We start from the raw sequence: 15,070 nt of genomic DNA on the forward strand, positions 1-15,070 counted from the left end.
TGGTCCTGCGCGAGACAGGAGCTGTCAGCAGCGTGGGCCCCGCTCTCGCCCGGGCACCACAGAGCTGCTCCCGCTGCTTGCGCTAGCCCCGTTGCAGCGAGCCAGCCTGTCTGCTGCTCACGTCGCTGCGAGCGCCCGGGCGCTGGTGTGCGCTGGCCCCCCCGCCCCACCCTGCTGGCCTGGGTGCCAAGCGGCTGCCTGCTCCTGCAGGTTGGCGGGAGGCGCTGCTTGGCTGCGACTTGAGGCTCGCGTCGGACGCGCGGCAACATCTCAATCCCCGCGAGAGGCAGACGACCGACGCGGCTCTGTTTCTATCATCGCCGTTTCTCACGGCTCCTCGGCTGCCCTTTGTACCTGGCTCATGGCACTACCAGTTGTTTTAGGAGGAGCAGATATGCAGTCAGGATGGGCAGCTGCACATAGTCAGATACGAGCTCGGATGGGTAGTCCCCAAACTTATTTAGTATTTGCCCTCACTATTGTGGAGAGATGGGGCGGAGGGGGACGCTGCAGGCACTGGGTGTCTGGGACAAAACGATTGCTAGAAGCTGCTCAGCGGTCATCCCTCGCAGCAGCGGGCGTTGCAAGGGGGCAGAGCACAGCGCTTGGTTCGGTGCTAGCAGTATTGTGATGGCTTTGTAGCAAGGGGGCCTGGAGACATTGCCGTAACTGATGACATTTAACGATATGCCTGCTGCACTTTGCGTGGCGCAGTCTGAGCTAACTGCCACGTGCCTCCTGCCCCGTGGATTGGAGCATCTCTCCCACTGTGCGGATGAAGGAACTGAAGTAGAGGAGCAAAGCAACTTGTCCAAGGCCTCGCAGTGAGTCGAGACCTGGGGGTCCCTGTCTTGCTGTCTGTGCTTGTGCCTCAGGGTCTCGCTGGTTGACTTTCAACCAGGGCCCTGGAGACTTTCAACCAGGGCCCTGGAGGTATTTTACTTAGTGGGTGAATATTCAATAAACACTGTATGTTTAAAACTGTACAAAATTTGTGTGCGTGCGTGTTGTTTCATCTTACGCTGTTTTGTAGAGGTAAGTGGGTAGGTAAGGTGGGCTCCTTTCCTGAGGTGTTGGCATATGCTCCCAGGCAAGGAATGATTTCTGTCACCTGCCCTGTTTGCTCCCAGGTGATTGTGGGGCTCAGATGTTTAACTTCTCTTGATAGGGCCAGTTGACCACGCTGGGAGTGCACACATTTCAACTGATCACCCTTTCTTGTGCTGCTCGCAGTCCCTAAAAATTAGTTTATAGTGAGGTTAACAAGTAGGTATTTTTCATCTCTCAGGTGCTGCTTTGTTTTCCCCATCCCCAGATCCATGACTGATTCAGGAGTGCGGTGCTGTAGAATTGGCCCGCTGGCTTTGAGCGCAGGGACGTCCTGGGATGAATCATGATGCAGGTTTTTTTGCATATTTTCTCTAGGGCAGATGCTGAGAAATGGCCAATGAGAATCACGGCAGCCCCAGGGAGGAAGCATCTCTGATGAGTCACTCACCTGGCACTTCCAACCAGAACCAGCCCAGCTCCCCCAAGCCCATCCGACTGGTGCAGGACCTGCCTGGTACTTGTCCTGTTTCTTAGGGGCTCAGAGATGGGATCACGAGGTGCAGGGGTAGCAGCAGCAGGAGGAGGAGGCTTCAGATGAGCTTGTTGAAGCAGTTGAGGGAATCTTGGGGACAAGCATTTGCTGTGTGCTGTGACAGCAATGGGGTCTGGAAGGCAGGGCTGCTCTCTGAGACTGGGCTTGCCTTGACTCCTTTGCTTGTCTTACAGATGAGCTGGTGCAGGCTGGCTGGGAGAAGTGCTGGAGCAAACGGGAGAATCGCCCTTATTATTTCAACCGCTTCACTAACCAGTCGCTGTGGGAAATGCCTGTCCTGGGACAGCACGATGTCATAGTGAGTAACTGCTCCTCACAGGGGCTGTGCTGCAGTCTCATAGCATGTGGAGAGAGGACAGGAGGCCTTTTCCTGAGGGTCTGAAGATAATCCTGCCTGGCGCTGTTTGGGTACCACAGTGGAATGCTTGTCTTGCCACAAGAGACTTGTCTGGCTGTGGTAAGACATTCCTCACTTGTGTTGTCCCAGATGATGAAATTATTCACACGCACTGCAGAGAGGAAGCTCATTCTGCAGAAGTCCCGTCTGACATTTGTTTCACACCCAAGTCATTCAAAAATTAGCCAGATGCAGTCTGAAAATATAAGACTTGATCTCTGCATGTGTCACCATAAAGTGACCCAGCCTCTCTTCACTTGGGGAGTGGGAAAGATGAGAGTTTGTCGTCTCCAGTTGGGATTTTGGGGCAGTGGAAATTTGAGATGATGAGTCTTAGTGCAGGTTTTTTTTCCTATATTTTCCTAGTCGGACCCTCTGGGATTGAACGCAGCTCCCATGCCTCTAGAAGGAGCAGGAGTGGTGGAGAGCACTGCAGAGAGCAAGCAGAGGAAGAGGAGATTCTCTGAGGAAGTTCAGCCTAGTGGTAACAGCATGAAAAAAGCTAAGGTGGGTCATGGTTTTTTGTAAGGGTGTGTGAGAGGTGGGGAGTAGGGATATAATTGTACCAGGCCCCTCAGCTCAGCGGGGGTGGCAGAATATAAGACTTTTAATGCCTATTAAGGGAACGTTTTAATGAGTAGAACAGTAATTGCAAGTGGTATGTGTAAGCAAAGTAGAAGTGTGATCTCTAGAAAAATATTTCAGACTTAAGATTTCAGCCTAGAATTGCTCTATTTCTTGTTTCTAGCACTCATAGTAAGGGACCTTAGTCCAGTACATGCCAGGAGGTACCAGGTCCCCACATTTCTCTCTGAGGCCATGTTTGTAAGGTACCTTTTAAGAGTGTCCAGTTCAGAATTTAAACTCTAGAGTTTATGTTCGATATAGCAGAAGTTTAGAAGGAAGAGAGGCTTCTGAAGGATTGGCCAACAATGAAAAAAGAGTTTCTCATTGAGGTTCCTATAGGAACCCCTTTGAGTGTTGAGGGAAGATGCAAGCTACTGAGGAAAAAGTGACTATATTGGGCTACTGCTGAAATAAGAACAGCAGACGTCTTGACTAAATGAGACGACAGGTGATGTCTAAGTACCGGGCAACAAGTGGGCAATGCCTGGTGTCTCAAAGACTGCTGGCTTGAAAGTGAGGCCTCTTGCCAACCTGCCTGAAATGAGGCCCTGTGCCAAATGAGAATGCTAATCAGAAAGTCCTCATAGGCATGAAGAGCTGAGTATGCATCCCATTCCACACTAAACTTGAAGTGGGTAGGCTGCGTCCTCAGGGTGATGCTCGTTTGTGAGAGGAGGTGAGTGCTGGGAAGCACTAGCCAAGGCAGGAGTGAAACACACTTTCCTGCTGTTGACCAACGACTGTGGTGACCGAATCCGAGCACTGCCGTAGCAAGCACAAACAGGTGGCAAAGAGAAAGTCCTCTGATCTTTGCAGCTGTTGCTTTGGTGGGATATTGGGGCTTTGGGCCATCAGGGAAAACGTCTCAGGAAGGTGTCCTGGAGGACTTTCTGGCCAAGAATCTATGAGGTCTGAGGAGATCCTCCGTAAACTGTCCTGGTGTGCAACAGGAGATGTTCAGGCTTCCTTAGCTGAGACTCATAGAGTAAGCACATGTCTTGTGGCTGGCTCTGTGCAAAGACACTGTATGGTGAGCTGCTTTCATGCACAAGACCTGTATTAGAAATGGAGACCAAGAGGGCCGGGATCTTGGACCCCAAATCCGTTGAAGGTCAGGGGAGAGCTGTGTTGATATACTGTGCTCAGACTAGGATGTCTAGCACCTAAGAAACAGGAAAAGGAAAGCAGACTTAAGCCTATATCAAGGGGCTGTTTTGCTTGAGTCGGTAGGGGAATGAGAGTGCCTGGCTAGTGGACTGCGACTGAGCCATGGTGCAGTGTAGAGACCCATACTTGCCCGTGCTACCACTTGTTTCTAGCAGTCCACCTGCCCGTTCTGAACTGTGTGCTGAAAAGGGAGTGATTCAGAGGTAATGGGTCTGATGCCCTTGCGCCTGCCTTTTGGTGTAATGTTTGGCATCTCTTCCGCTCAGGTTGATGTTCCAGGGACCCCTTCTGCGCAGCCAGTCCCCAGCTCTCCCAGCATTCCGGGCACCTCTGTTGTAAAGTTATGGTGTGTTTCTCCTGAAGATAAACAACAGGCAGCTCTTCTGCGACCAACTGAGTGAGTCATCTCCACTTTTCCTTTGCCATCTCCTTGTACTAGGGCTGGAGTGTTGCTGTAGCTGCGAAGGCTCAGAAAATGTCTGAGAAGCAGGAATTCTTTTGTGATACCTTTTCTTGGACCTACTATACAGTTTGGAGAACCAGTGGACAAACTTTCATGCCATTTCTCATGCTTTACCTTTGATGTGAAGGTCACCTGAGGAGAGGTACCTGATGCCCAAAAGCTTGTCTAACAGCTTTTGCATCTATACAGTTGGTCCAAGAAAATATACCACAGAGGTCCCCTGTTTTCTCTTTGGTAATACATTAGGGTCCTTTGAAAGGAAGCTTAACTGGTGCGCATGCCGGTTGTGGGAAATCTTAACAGTTCAGTTTGGCTGATCATACATCCCAAGGTGCCTTCTGCAAAGTGGGGTGGCTCTGGGGGGTTGTATGTGACGAGCAGTCTGACTGTCCTTATGATGGTTGCTTCTGCCATAGAGTGTATTGGGACCTGGACATCCAGACAAACGCAGTGATTAAGCAGAGGGCACCTTCTGAAGTGCTACCTCCGCACCCTGAAGTGGAGCTGCTTCGGTCCCAGCTCATGCTGAAACTGCGACAGCATTACCGGGAGCTGTGCCAGCAGCGAGAGGGTAAATTTCGTCCATCTCTTTCTGTACCTCTTTCCCCAGCACTGCAGTGCTTTGCTTTCCCTTCTCTCCAGTTGCGCTCTGCTTTTCTGCTTTGTCTTTTCTTCCTCGTACCCTGCCTTCCCTCTGTGGCTGCTCTGCTCTCTTCAGCACAGTCTGATGCAGTAAGCATGTTGGGCAGGTTGCACCCAGGGACACAGGTGCTGTTCTGATCAGATCCTTTGGGCAGTACCGCAAGACTAATACTAAAGAGCTCTAATTGGACCCTGCTGTGTTCCCCCAGGGATTGACCCCCCACGGGAATCGTTTAATCGCTGGATGTTGGAGCGGAAAGTGGTGGACAAAGGGACAGACCCTCTGTTACCGAGTGACTGCGAACCCGTAGTCTCTCCCTCCATGTTTAGAGAAATCATGAATGACATTCCCATCAGGTACTGCTTGCACAGGGCACGCCTCAGGGTATGCTGGCTTGGGATGGTCCAGTGGCTTCTCTCATGGGCTTGTTGCTTCTGGATTTCCCTTTTCCCTTATGAAGTAGCAGGGAATTGTGATGGGAAGGCTAGAAGCTGAGCCTGATACTGCCTGCCGGAGCGATAGCAGACAGGCTGACCCTGACACGTGCGCTTGCGTTTACTTTAGATTATCCCGAATCAAGTTCCGGGAGGAAGCCAAACGACTGCTCTTCAAGTATGCGGAGGCTGCAAAACGGCTTATTGAATCCAGGTTGGCTTTTCTCTTGTGTTTAGAAAAGAGACCGTTCAAAGGCCTTGCTAGAAATGGCTGTTGTGTCCCACCTTTGTTTCCGTTCACTGTCAGTCACCTCTACCCAGTGAGGCCAAAGTGAGGCAAGAATATTCCCAAGAAAGGCAGGGTGAATGTTTGGAGGTGCCTTGTTGCAGCAGGAAGTCAGTAGGAAGAGAGGTGGGGAAGATTTAGTCTTTTCAGTTTGAAAGAAGAATCATGAGCAGGGGGAGTGAGGCATAGAGAAAGACAAAAGGCGACCAAATGGCTCTGAGATGGTAGAGGAAAGGTAGATCCTTGGTGCTATCAAACAGCAACCGATTTGAAATGAATAGGAGGGGCCTTATTACAGTAGGTGTGACTGCTCTGCCGCAGGGTAGGATGGAGGCAAATGGCTTGGTCAACATGGGAAGGTGAGACAATGTTAATGAATAATCCTGTCAGGGAAAAATGGCAAGGGCTAGAAATACTTTTGCTTCAGAGGTAGGGGGGTGTCTTTCTTTCTGACTCTGAAGTGTGCAGTTGCACAGTGTGAGTAAGCCTCAGTGTAGTTGGGGCTCCTCAGCAGGAGGTTGAAACTTACCTGGGGAGGAGAGGAAGGACTTGATGCCTTCCTCTTGAAGCATCTGGTTTGTGGCCACCTCTAGAGTGGAGGGCCAAGTCTGTTAGGACAGATCCTTGATTTCTCTCTCTTGCTGAGAGGAGAGCAATCAGTACCTTGCAGTTCAGAGAGAATGTGGTTGGCAGACTTTTGAGAGGTGTTCTCCACAGGAGTCCTGCAAGGCAGTGAGAGGGTATCATAGTGAGGAGGACACTCTTGCCATGTTCCTTCATGGCTCAAAAGCTCTGCTTGGAAGAACACAGTTGCTAAATGCCTTCTTCCCTTGTGTACAGGAGTGCATCACCTGACAGCAGGAAAGTGGTGAAGTGGAATGTGGAGGACACCTTCAGCTGGCTGCGGCGGGACCACTCGGCCTCTAAGGAGGACTACATGGTCAGTACATACCCTTCCAGGTGAATGCCTGGGCCCAGGGAGAAGGTCATCACTGAGAAGACTGATATTCTTCTCCCTTCCCCCGGCTCTGTGAGGTAGCAGAGAGTTGTCAGGCGCATGTCAAAATCCATGCAAACCTTTGGATGATGTGGTGATAGTAGTGCGAGGGCCTCTCTCCCTGCCCCTGCAGGACCGCCTGGAGCACCTGCGTAAGCAGTGTGGGCCGCACGTGTCGGCTGCAGCGAAGGACTCGGTCGAAGGCATCTGCAGTAAGATTTACTACATCTCACTCGAGTACGTCAAGCGAATCCGGGAGAAGCACCTCGCCATTCTCAAAGAGAACAATATCTCCGGTAGGCAACACACTTTCGAGCGAGGCAGTGCAGTGCCACGCAGGATGATGTAATGAGGCATGGTGCGGTGCAGCTTGGCCTGCCCCACTCGAATCGGCTCGTTGTTGTGGGGCTTGTTCTTTCTGAGTTCTGGGGAGATTTCAAGCAACAAATCCAGTGCTGGCCTTTGCTGACAGGATGGCCTGGTGGGGGTACAGCTGAGACACCAATGCCAGCAGTTATGCTGTGAATAATCTCCCTGAAAATGCTGTGGTCTCACACTTTGTAGCTTCTGTGGGCTAAGTGCACTGCATATGCTGTGCTGGCCTTCCTCTATTCCCACAAACTCCCCCATCTCACTTTTCCACGCTCCTCTGTTTCAAGGACTCCTTCATCCCCTTCCCATCTGCCCAAGGCGCTTCCCTTCCCATTCACACCAAGGGAACTGTGCTTCCCCCATTCCCTTCTCTGCCACATTCCCAAGGCTCGGAGCACTCTGAACAGTCCCTGGCCAGGAGCATTTGCTCAGATGCAACATTCCAGAGCTGTTGCATCAGGTAGAAATGCTGTTGGACAGAGTGTAGAGCCTTGCTGCCCACAGCCAGCGGCTCTGCACTGAGGTGGTTTCCTAACTCCCCAGCTGTGCAAGTGACGGTCCCAAGCAGGCTAGGTTCCTCTGATCTTGCAGTTACCTTGTGTATCTGAGGTGCAGCCATTCCCCCTTCGCTGGGGTCTCGGCTCCTTGTGCTTGGGGTGGAGGGGGTGGGGTCTGTCTTCTTGAGTTGCATGGAGTCTAATGTAGCTCTTCCTCTGTGTTCCCCACAGCTGAAGTAGAAGCTCCAGAGGTCCAGGACCGACTTGTATACTGTTACCCCGTGAGACTGGCCATCCCTTCCCCACCGCTCCCCAGCGTAGAGATGCACATGGAGAACAACGTGGCCTGTGTGCGGTACAAGGGGGAGATGGTGAAAGTGAGCCGCAACTTCTTCAGCAAGTTGGTAAGAGCCGAGTTCTGGTGCTGAAGAGCGGGAGGCGCAGCTGTGAGCTACTTTCTGAGAGACAGGTCTCAATCCCCCCCTTGCCCTCCACATAGGGAGTCTGCAGTGGAAAGGTCTCTTCTTCCATGTTACGAGGAGAATTCTTCCCAATTTGGGTTGTTTTACCTTGAAAAAGAGAGGGAGAATGCAGAGGCTGTGGGAGGGGGATGGGGTGCTACAGAGGCTTAACTAGGCATCACTGTGTGATCAGGAACTGCAACAACAAAGCCACATTCATGGACTGAGGATGGGATTCAGAGTTCTGAAGGGTCTGAGTGAAAGCTGATTACTACATCTGTTAACCCTGCCCCTCAGCTTGAAAACAAAGAGCTCACTCAGCTAAACATGTGGCGCAGTCCATTTAAAGCTGCGTAAAGGAAATAATTCCTTGCAGAATGTGTAGGCATCACGTGAAGCAGGGGCCTGTCACGCTGAGTCATAATGCAAAACTCCTTGCGCACACAGTGTTGTGGGCACTAGTGTTTGGGATGGTGCAGATGATAACAGCGTGGTGCTGTATTTTAGGGACTAGGGGAAAGGTCAGGATGGAATCCCCCATCCTGCCTGAGCACTTAGGTGTGTCATGATCTGTACATCTATTTTTGACGCATCGCAAGTTGACCAGTGCTGGAGTGTGGGATGTGACAGGTCTATGCTTCATTCAGGAATGCCACAGAAACCTGTAGACAGCTTTGTAGACGCTTCACCAGCCTGGTCAGAAATGGTTCTTCCCTCCCAAGAAGCTTGGGTAAAACCAAGTTATTTTACAGAAACTTCTATTTTATCAATAAATCATTTATCACCAGGGGAAAAAAATGGGTTTTGCCTAAGTGTGCCCCTCAGCCTGCAGGAGTGTGTTAGTCAATAGCAGAGCCAGAACTATTCACAGGGTCTAGATCAGGCAGGCTGGAGACCCACAGTGCCAGGCGCAGGATAAATGTGTCAGAAGCCATTGTCCTTGCCTTTAAATATATGCAGTCTGAGAAACAGCAAGCTCTGTGGGCTGGAAAGTGGCATTGCTGTTATGTGTGGGCAATGCCTGCCATGGCAGGGCCTTGACCTGGTTGAAGTCTGTAGATACTGCTCTTGCATGCATGTTAAATACTGTCTGCTGCAATTAAGATGGCTCCTACTATCAGGGAGGATCCCTGTTGGCTGACGTGGAGAGACCTGTCATCCTGGCTGCAGGGTTCTCGGTGCTAGACAGAGGGTGGTGAGGGAGTGGTATGTTGATGGTTCATAGCCTGCAGCGTGTAGAGGCAGTGAAAGTGGACATTTCCCCTGGAGAGGTACTAGAAATGCTGTGTAGAGCCTCGGGGTTCTCCTTCCATGTCCTTCATGCCTGTCGCATCTCTGCATCCCTGTGTTCCTGCAGCAGCACCTGCCAGCTCTGATTTCTTCTTGCTCCAGCACCCTGCGGCTCCCTCCTACACCTGTCCTCATCCTACTATTACTGGGGGGGAGGTGGGGGTTGTCTCTTTTTTTTCCTTCTAACAACCTGGGTTTCTTTTTCAGTGGCTCCTCTATCGGTACAGTTGCATTGATGATTCTGGCTTTGAGAAGTTTCTGCCCAGGGTATGGTGCCTTCTCCGTCGATATCAGGTACTAGTCCTTTTGCAGCTTTTGAGCACCAGTCAGTACTGATGGAATTGTGTATCTGTACTTATTGGCAGTTGGGGTATGCCGGGTTTTTCCTAAGACTTTAAAACGGGGTTCCCTGCTGGGAGAGCTATTCCCTGGCCCTTGCCTCAGGCCACTTGCTGGGAGAAGAGCAAAAGGAACCTGCAGTCTTGGGCTGTTCATGAGCCGAGTCTCAGTTTTGCAAGTGGTGGAGGGAGGCAGTGGGCTGCAGCTGGAGGAGGCAGGCATTCTTGGTAAGTGAGAGAGGAAGATGGGGTCCTGCAAACCTGGAGAAGGGGCATGCGAGACTCTATGGCCCTGGGTTTAGAGGCCTTTGAGAGGAGTGGTGGAGGCCCACAGGCTGTCTGGAGTCGCTCACAGAGGTTTGCTCTCCTCAGATTATGTTTGGTGTCGGCCTGTATGAAGGAACTGGCCTGCAGGGGGCACTCCCAGTGCACGTCTTCGAAGCCCTCCACAAGCTGTTTGGAGTGAGTTTTGAATGCTTTGCCTCGCCCCTGAACTGCTATTTCAAACAGTTCTGTTCAGCCTTCCTGGACACAGACGGGTATTTTGGATCCAGGGGGTGAGTCTGACTCTTTGCTGCAGACATGAGTGTGCACGGCACCTGGGCCCAGGGTGTGCTGGGGTAGTTGTGGGTTTTAGGGCAGTGTTAGCTGGGCTGGGTCCTCTGTCCTGGGAGATGTCCTGCAGGTCTGGGGTAAGGGTCTGTGGGATGAGGAGGGATGTACTGTTAGGTTTACAGAGGTTGTCTGGCCCTAGATTGGCATGGGTTTGCCAGCGCCCTGGAACCTCAGACAAAAGGTTGAACACGTGCACCAGCCAGAGGGCTCCCAGCTGTCTGCCCCTTGGTGATCCTTCCTGCCGCGCAGGTAGCAAAGGGGCAGGCTGTGCATGGAAGTAAAGCTGTGTGGCTGCCCTGTCCCAAACATGGGTGTCCTGTCAGGTGTGCGCATTAACAGCCTAGCCTCTCTGACTGGGACCGTCTCTTGTTCCCTTTAGCCCATGCCTGGATTTTTCCCCCATAAGTGGCTCTTTCGAGGCAAATCCACCATTCTGTGAGGAGCTGATGGATGCCATGGTCTCTCATTTTGAGGTATATTTACTTCTGTATGTTGATCTATATGAACCAGTGTAGCCAGTCCTTCCTTCCATCCATGGCTGTCCTGTAGCCCAGTAACAAGGTTGTAAATGAGTGGGCTGCTGAGGATTGACTGATCTGGTGCTGCTCTTGCCAAAGCGCTGCTTTCTTTCCTGAGCTCATTGTATGTGATACTGCTGTGGGTAAAACAGTTCTTTTCTTCCTGGATTAGAAACTGCTGGAGAGCTCCAGTGAGCCTCTGTCCTTCATTGTCTTCATCCCCGAATGGAGGGACCCTCCGACACCAGCCCTGACCCGGATGGAGCAGAGCAAGTTCAAGCGGCACCAGCTTATCCTGCCAGCCTTCGATCACGAATATCGCAGCGGGTCTCAGCATATCTGCAAAAAGTAGGCCTTTCCCTGGGGCCCCAAGGGGGCTGGGCTTGAGCTGGGGTGCGCTTGAGGTGCACTGCAGCATAGAGGCCCCTGGGAAATCCTCTGCCTCAAGGGGAGTCAATTGGGTGCAGAACCGGTGACACATAATGGACTGGCCAGGCAGCCATCTTCCCTTCCCTTCTCTTCCCTTCCCTAGGAGCTAACAGCACTGCAGCTATAGCCAGATACTGGGCTGCCTGGGCAGTAACACAGTGGTGCTCCGATGTGATCCTTCAGATGGTTTTGTGCAGCCACTGTGGGTACCACAGCTGGGCTTAGCTTCGTCTGTGGTCTGACATGGGGAGAGAGACCTCACAAGAAAATGGGCACATGCTCCAAGTTTGTGTATTGTAACTCATGGATGTGCCTTCTTTCTAAGACCAGAATCGTGCTGTCCTTTGGAACTAAAAGAGGGTTGGAGTGGGGGAGAGATGATCAAGGCTGTAGGAAGTGACTGCAGTGGATAGACTGTTTGGTGGGGCCCATGGAGCAAGCACTGAGGGCCTGTTCCTTCCCTTGCAGAGAGGAGATGTACTACAAAGCCGTGCACAACACAGCTGTCCTCTTCCTGCAGAACAATGCAGGCTTCACCAAGTGGGAGCCCACACCCGACCGGCTACAGGAGCTCATCACAGCCTACAAGCACTCAGGACGGACCCTCAGTTCCTCGGGCTCCTCCTCTTCCTCCTGCTCCTCTTCCTCCTCCACATTGTCCTCCACAGCAGACAAGGACCGGGAGACAGGCCGAGAGCAGAGCAGCAGCCGGGAGACCCCCAACTAAACTGTGGAGGGTGGGGTCAGAGGCAGAGGGGGCAGAGGCCCCTGCACCCCCAAGGAGAGGCTGGACGTGACAGACAGGTGGAGAGACTGCTGGCCCATAGCCCCAGGACCGGGGGGACTCTGGGCAACTCCACACTGCTTGCTTTCCTCTGTGCACTTGCAAGTCTGCATCCCTCAGGAGGCCAGGGGACTCCCCAGCCTCCTGCCTGGGAAGGGAATCAGCAGCTGCCCTCGCAAAGGGACAGCAAGACCCGACATAGCAAGAGTAGGACAAGTCTGCGGCCCCTTCAAACACTACAGCTCGGTGGAGGAGGCAGCTGGAGCTGGGGCGTGAGCATGGAGGGCAGGACAGGTGGCCTGAGGGGCAGCGCCATAGCCTGGAGGGAGCCAGGTAGCGGTTTCCCCGCGGGGAGCAGGCAGGGTTCAGCAGCTCGTCCTGCGGCCCCAGCACCAGCACAGCTCCGTGTCCATAGTGTAAATAGTTCTGCCCATGGCGCCCCTGCTCCCTGCAGGGGGCGTTCCCATAGCATCCGTGTTCCTGCCCCACGTGTATGAGTCCCGTGTGCGCCGATGCTGTTTGCCGTATCGAAGCAAAGCGGAGAAAAGGAGTTTATCGTAAAGAGGTCTTTGCCGCTGTTTTGTAGCCATTGTGGTTTTTACCTGGAGCTTCTGGGCTCCGTTTCACCTCTGTGGGTTTTGTTTTGTAAGGATTAATTTAACACCGCTAACCATTTTATTACTTTTATCCAAGAGAAGCCAAGTAAAGTCTATTTTTGATTTCCCTTTCCTAGTTCTTAGGAACATTAAACCAGCATTTCCGCTCCCCGTGCTGTCTGTCGGTGCCATTCCTCCCTGCCCAGCGTGGGCCGGCCCCATGCTGCCCACAGGGAGGCTCTCGCCCTTCTGCTCACTGGCTCTGCTGGCTTAGCTCTAGGAAAGGATCGGTTCACATAGGACCTGCACCTGTTCTCTTGGAGGCCAGTCTGTGGGGCTTGTGGATTGAGCTCTTAACAGAAGCTGTAAAGCAGGTGTTTGTCTGCAACCCCCTTATGGGAGGTGCATGATGCCATTATAATGAGGATCAAAGGCAAGGGCAAGGGGAGACTGCCTTGCAGAGAATTAAAATGTCTAGACCACCTGAGAAGGTTGGAACTCCAGGACGGGGTCCTTTGGGCCTCGGGCATGGGCAGCGACTTGCAAGCAAGTGCTCCGTTGGCTGTGTCGGGAGTGGGGCCGCTTCAGAATTGCTGAGAGCCCTGAGTGAAGCTGAGGCCGTGCGTCTCAGCCTTGCTGCTGTGTGAGAGCAGGAGAAAGGCAGCGCAGATGTACTGTCCGATGCAGGGCTGGAGGCCCAAGAGGAGGAAATCCCAGTAGTTGAGGTTGAGGAGAGGTGGGGAGGGGGTACAGACTTCCTAGCCAAGGTGCCAGCGAGGGGCTTTGCAGAGGCCCAGGGCAGAAGGGGGTGGAGCGTGGCCCAGGGGGAGCCGGCTGCCCTAGAAAGATGATCTGGGTCAAGTGAGATGGTTGGTGGCCTGCTCATGGAGGTTGTGGGGCAGTTGGGTTGGACTGGGAAGCTTGGAGGGATCATCGCCCTCGTCTGGCCTGACCTGTGTAACTCGTATTAGGGTGCTGTGCCCTGTGATCCTTGCACCAAGCCCTGGCTTCTAGCTGAGCTGCAGCCAGTGTATTTGAGACGAGATGTCTTTATTTTAAACATGCCCAGCAAGAGCGTGCTGCCCATCTCACCCTGCTAAGGTTCAAATTCCCCCCCTCATTCTCACTTTCTGTCTGACTCTTCCTAGTTTCAGCTTCCAGTTGCTGCATCTTGTCTTCTGGATCATGCCAGGTGCTGTCAGAAACCTTTTCTCCATGGTGGCATCCTGCCCAGCTCGCTATTGCTCCCACTGGCGTAGAGCTGAAACGTCTCTAGCCCCTCCATGTCAGGCCTGCTTTCTAAGGCTCTCTTCCCTTTTTTTAAAGTGATTTCTGAACTGTTCCAATTTTTCAGTGTCCTTTTAAATAGGGCAGGTACCAGTACTGGGCATGGTCTCTGTGGGGACATTCCCTCACTGCCGATCTTGTCACACCTGCCCCAGAGTAGTTTTGGGATAAGGGTGGAGCCAGGCTCCAGCTGGATGGGAGGGTGGGAGAGAGCAGAGGAGGCCTGTGATGGTGGGATGCTGCATGTGTTGCTGCTGCACATAGCTTTTCTCTGAGGACCCATGTTCTCAGAGGACTGACCACAGGCTTGGTTCTGCAACAAGCTCGGCAGCTTTCCCAGCTATGGAGGCAGTTACTCAGGCGCAGACATGGCCTGTGAGTGCAGGGTGTTAGCTCGGCGTGCCAGTGGTACGGCTATGGGCGTAACTTGGGCCCCATGCCTTGTGCAGGGTGCTCAGGGTTTGCTGCCCATTGCTAACAGTGTACCCATCTTCCTGCTCCTCTGATAAGGAGTAGGAGGGTGTTTGCCAGACACTCCAGTGCTTGCCTGTTTCCCCCGTAAGGTGGTGGCCTGTCTGGTCTTCTTGGTTGCCCTTATGCATTAGGAAGCAGAGACAGCGGTGAGGGTAGGAAGGGACCTCAGGAGGTCACATCTGGTCCTAACTGCTGCTCAAAGGAGGACCAGCCCCAGCTGTATCATCCCAGCCAAGGCTTTGTCTACCTGGGACTTAAACACCTCCAAGGATGGAGAGTCCACCACCTCTGGGGGCAGACCTTTCCACTGCTTCAGCACCCTCCTCTGAGAGTTTTTCCTGATCTCTAACCTCAGAGAACCCAATGTTCCCAGCTGGCTTGTGGAGGCGGTATGTGGCACTGTGCACTGTGGCTGCATGACTCCATACTCGGGTCAGGACTGCAGCCCCTTGTTCTCTTCTCCCAACCTGAGTAAATACCAGACTGAAGCAGATCAGGGAAGGGGAAGAGTGGGGCTGTACAGGGATCTTGGGCCCCAGGGGGTGAGCTGGCACCATCCAGTCGTCTTACCTGTGCTGCAGGGTGGCAGCTGCGTAGTGGGCGCTGCACCAAGCTGCCTGCGGGCTCCACCTCCCTGAGCAGGCACCAGTGCTCCCTGCCTGGCTGGGGCACCAAGCACGGAGCCTGGCTTCCCCTGCTCCTGCTCCTGCTCCCGCTCCCGCTCCCGGCTCCCGCGGGGCGGCCTGGGGAGGCAGCAGCGGAGCTGGAGCTGGGGGGAGGAGAGGGAGCCGG

General features: G+C 53.1%; 2 protein-coding genes across 5 annotated transcripts in view; one reads left to right on the forward strand and one right to left on the reverse strand.

Moving 5' to 3' along the window:
• The window catches only part of ZNF335 (zinc finger protein 335), a 30,349-nt gene that overhangs the window by 4,467 nt on the left and 10,812 nt on the right, over positions 1-15,070 (reverse strand). For all 3 annotated transcript variants that reach the window (XM_019539530.1, XM_019539531.1, XM_019539529.1), the window contains exons 29-30: positions 10,783-10,786; positions 9,980-9,983 (exon numbers count right to left, since the gene is read on the reverse strand). In XM_019539530.1, the coding sequence (XP_019395075.1) occupies positions 9,980-9,983; positions 10,783-10,786 (8 nt within the window). The remainder of the gene's footprint in view (positions 1-9,979; positions 9,984-10,782; positions 10,787-15,070) is intronic.
• On the forward strand, positions 1,246-12,688 carry PCIF1 (PDX1 C-terminal inhibiting factor 1). Of its 2 annotated transcripts, XM_019539532.1 has the most exons (15): positions 1,246-1,564; positions 1,777-1,901; positions 2,367-2,507; positions 4,061-4,191; positions 4,674-4,828; positions 5,109-5,256; positions 5,465-5,548; positions 6,461-6,560; positions 6,751-6,913; positions 7,718-7,890; positions 9,445-9,531; positions 9,948-10,132; positions 10,570-10,663; positions 10,881-11,056; positions 11,606-12,688. In XM_019539532.1, exons 1-15 carry the CDS (start codon positions 1,441-1,443, stop codon positions 11,862-11,864), a joined length of 2,145 nt encoding a protein of 714 aa, XP_019395077.1. In that variant the 5' UTR covers positions 1,246-1,440; the 3' UTR covers positions 11,865-12,688. The 2 variants fall into 2 exon arrangements, with proteins under 2 accessions (XP_019395077.1, XP_019395079.1); XM_019539534.1 differs by lacking the exons at positions 1,246-1,564; positions 1,777-1,901 and adding an exon at positions 1,931-2,060.

Source organism: Crocodylus porosus, unplaced genomic scaffold, assembly GCF_001723895.1.
Source record: "Crocodylus porosus isolate Cpor-Errol unplaced genomic scaffold, CroPor_comp1, whole genome shotgun sequence".
NCBI lineage: Eukaryota > Metazoa > Chordata > Crocodylia > Crocodylidae > Crocodylus > Crocodylus porosus.

Excerpts from the sequence above, each read along its gene's own strand:
- PCIF1 (XM_019539532.1), top strand. The coding sequence starts at position 1,441 with ATGGCCAATGAGAATCACGGCAGCCCCAGGGAGGAAGCATCTCTGATG. Across the intron at positions 1,565-1,776 it reads ACTGGTGCAGGACCTGCCTG|ATGAGCTGGTGCAGGCTGGC; the intron begins GTACTTGTCCTG and ends CTTGTCTTACAG. Across the intron at positions 9,532-9,947 it reads GCCTTCTCCGTCGATATCAG|ATTATGTTTGGTGTCGGCCT; the intron begins GTACTAGTCCTT and ends TGCTCTCCTCAG.